The 1,842-nt window shown below is 42.8% G+C and overlaps 1 protein-coding gene across 2 annotated transcripts in view; it reads right to left on the reverse strand.

The window, feature by feature from the left end:
- The window catches only part of NSMCE1 (NSE1 homolog, SMC5-SMC6 complex component), a 7,083-nt gene extending 6,082 nt beyond the window's left edge, over positions 1-1,001 (reverse strand). The window contains exon 1 of one of the 2 annotated variants that reach the window (XM_014309069.2): positions 823-1,001. In XM_014309069.2, the coding sequence (XP_014164544.1) occupies positions 823-940 (118 nt within the window). In that variant the 5' untranslated portion in view covers positions 941-1,001. The remainder of the gene's footprint in view (positions 1-822) is intronic. The other variant, XM_014309068.2, reaches the window with a different exon arrangement.
- Positions 1,002-1,842: the final 841 nt, after the last annotated feature.

Consider the following 1,842-nt stretch of genomic DNA (forward strand, 5'->3'; position numbering starts at 1 on the left):
AGTGACAGATCCCAGAGAGGGTAAAAGATGAAAGGTAACAGAATACTCTTTTGTACAACAACCTTAACACTTTAATGTTACATTCTAATGTTAAGTGGCTGCTTGGGTAGATCTTATGTGGAAAAAAAGGGATAAAAATTCTCCATAAAAAATGAACAGGAGTTAGAGAACACCAAAAGTTGCACTTCACAATTTTAGCATCTAAAAAGTAGGCCAAGTTACAGTTCCTGACTCAAGAGACATACAAATAGATTGCTTTGTGGGAATCTGACCTTACATTTATGCCTAAGGAAAACCAGAAGAGTCCCTGCAGAGTGAGTAGCATGGTGGCATGGCAAGGGACACACCTAAGCCTGGTAGGAGCACAGCTTCCAGCACTTGGAATGGACAATATAGTGCAGGTGAGGTGGGAAGAAAGCACAGCAATTCACCAAGAAACCTCATCTCATCCTCACAGAAATATTTTTGTAGAGTCACTTCTCCCACAACACCTGGGAGAAATAACTGAAGTGCATTTACTTAAAAGCATTAACTATAGTGAAGTACTTCCAGTGTCAAAAATTATTTTTTAAAATAATTTATATGTATAACCTATAAACAACAACCTTGATAAAATAAAAAGTACTATATACGAATCTGGCCTGATTAGAAGTTAGTTTACTCATTGCTGTATTATTTTATCTTTCAGGAAAGAGAGGGAACACTCATATCATTAGAGTTTTAAAACTTTTTTAAGCTGGTATATGCCCTTCAGAAATCCAATTATTTGCAAGCTGCACCAGGAAAAAAAAAACAGTTCTTTCATCACCAAGACAGACACACCTTTATCAGTTTCACAGCAGTGCTGGTGTAATTTTCTGGCCTCTGATCCTTCTGTTATCCTATTAGACATAAGAACCTGCAAGAACCGTCGATGAGCATTGGTCATGTGAGCTGCCATCAGATTGTTTCACCAGGCTTCAAGTGCTGCAGGAGGTTTAAGCTGGAATTAATGCACCTGTTAATGCAAATTAAGAATACAACAGTCCAAGTACATACAAGATTTCAATTAAAGTCTATTACATTGAATGAGGGCAAAAAAGCAGATCCCAAGGCTGTCCTCAGAATGCAGAGGGTGACCAGCTCTGAGGTTCTGGAAGGGTGCAAGAGATAAAATCTAACTAGTCTGAGCTACAGAAAAGAACAACGTAGGCATTGTGTCGTTGTCACCCAAAATCGGGACTAAAACTCCTTCTTAACACCAATTAAGAAGCAAGCAATGCCTTATTGCAGCACTGGATACACAGGGGAATGACTCCTGCCTAACGCGCATAATTGGCTCAAGGTTATACAGATAGTAGTCGCTTGAGTCTGCACAGTTAGTCTCAGACGATGCTCTTGGAGGGTCTTTAGGTACCCCTGGGGGTCACTGAGCCTCTTAACTTTCACAGTGATCTTCTCTTGCTCTATCGCTGTAGCTTTCATCGAAGCTGCAGAGCATGTTGCTGAGCAAACTGGATTGGGCCGGTTTGACTTGCTAGGAACTGGAGCTGGAGAGCGCTCCACGCCCCACTAACCGCTACAAAACTCTCCCCTGCGGTATTTGCAAACCTGAAAATAACACCGTGGGGTGACAAACACAACACCGTCCATCATTCTATGTTAGATAAAGCTCCGGCTCCACACACAGCCCGACTGGAGCACAGGCGATCAGAGAGGGTGAATTTGGACAGAAAATAACCCTCTACAGGTTTCGAAGAACGCCTAAAGTAATTAAAGGCAGCTCAGGAAATTCCCTGACCACTGCACCAACCGACTGCCCTCTACTGGCTGAGCTCCGGCCTCGCCGCCCGCGCGGCCCCG

The sequence above is a fragment of the Geospiza fortis genome, unplaced genomic scaffold (assembly GCF_000277835.1).
Source record: "Geospiza fortis unplaced genomic scaffold, GeoFor_1.0 scaffold213, whole genome shotgun sequence".
Classification (NCBI taxonomy): domain Eukaryota; kingdom Metazoa; phylum Chordata; class Aves; order Passeriformes; family Thraupidae; genus Geospiza; species Geospiza fortis.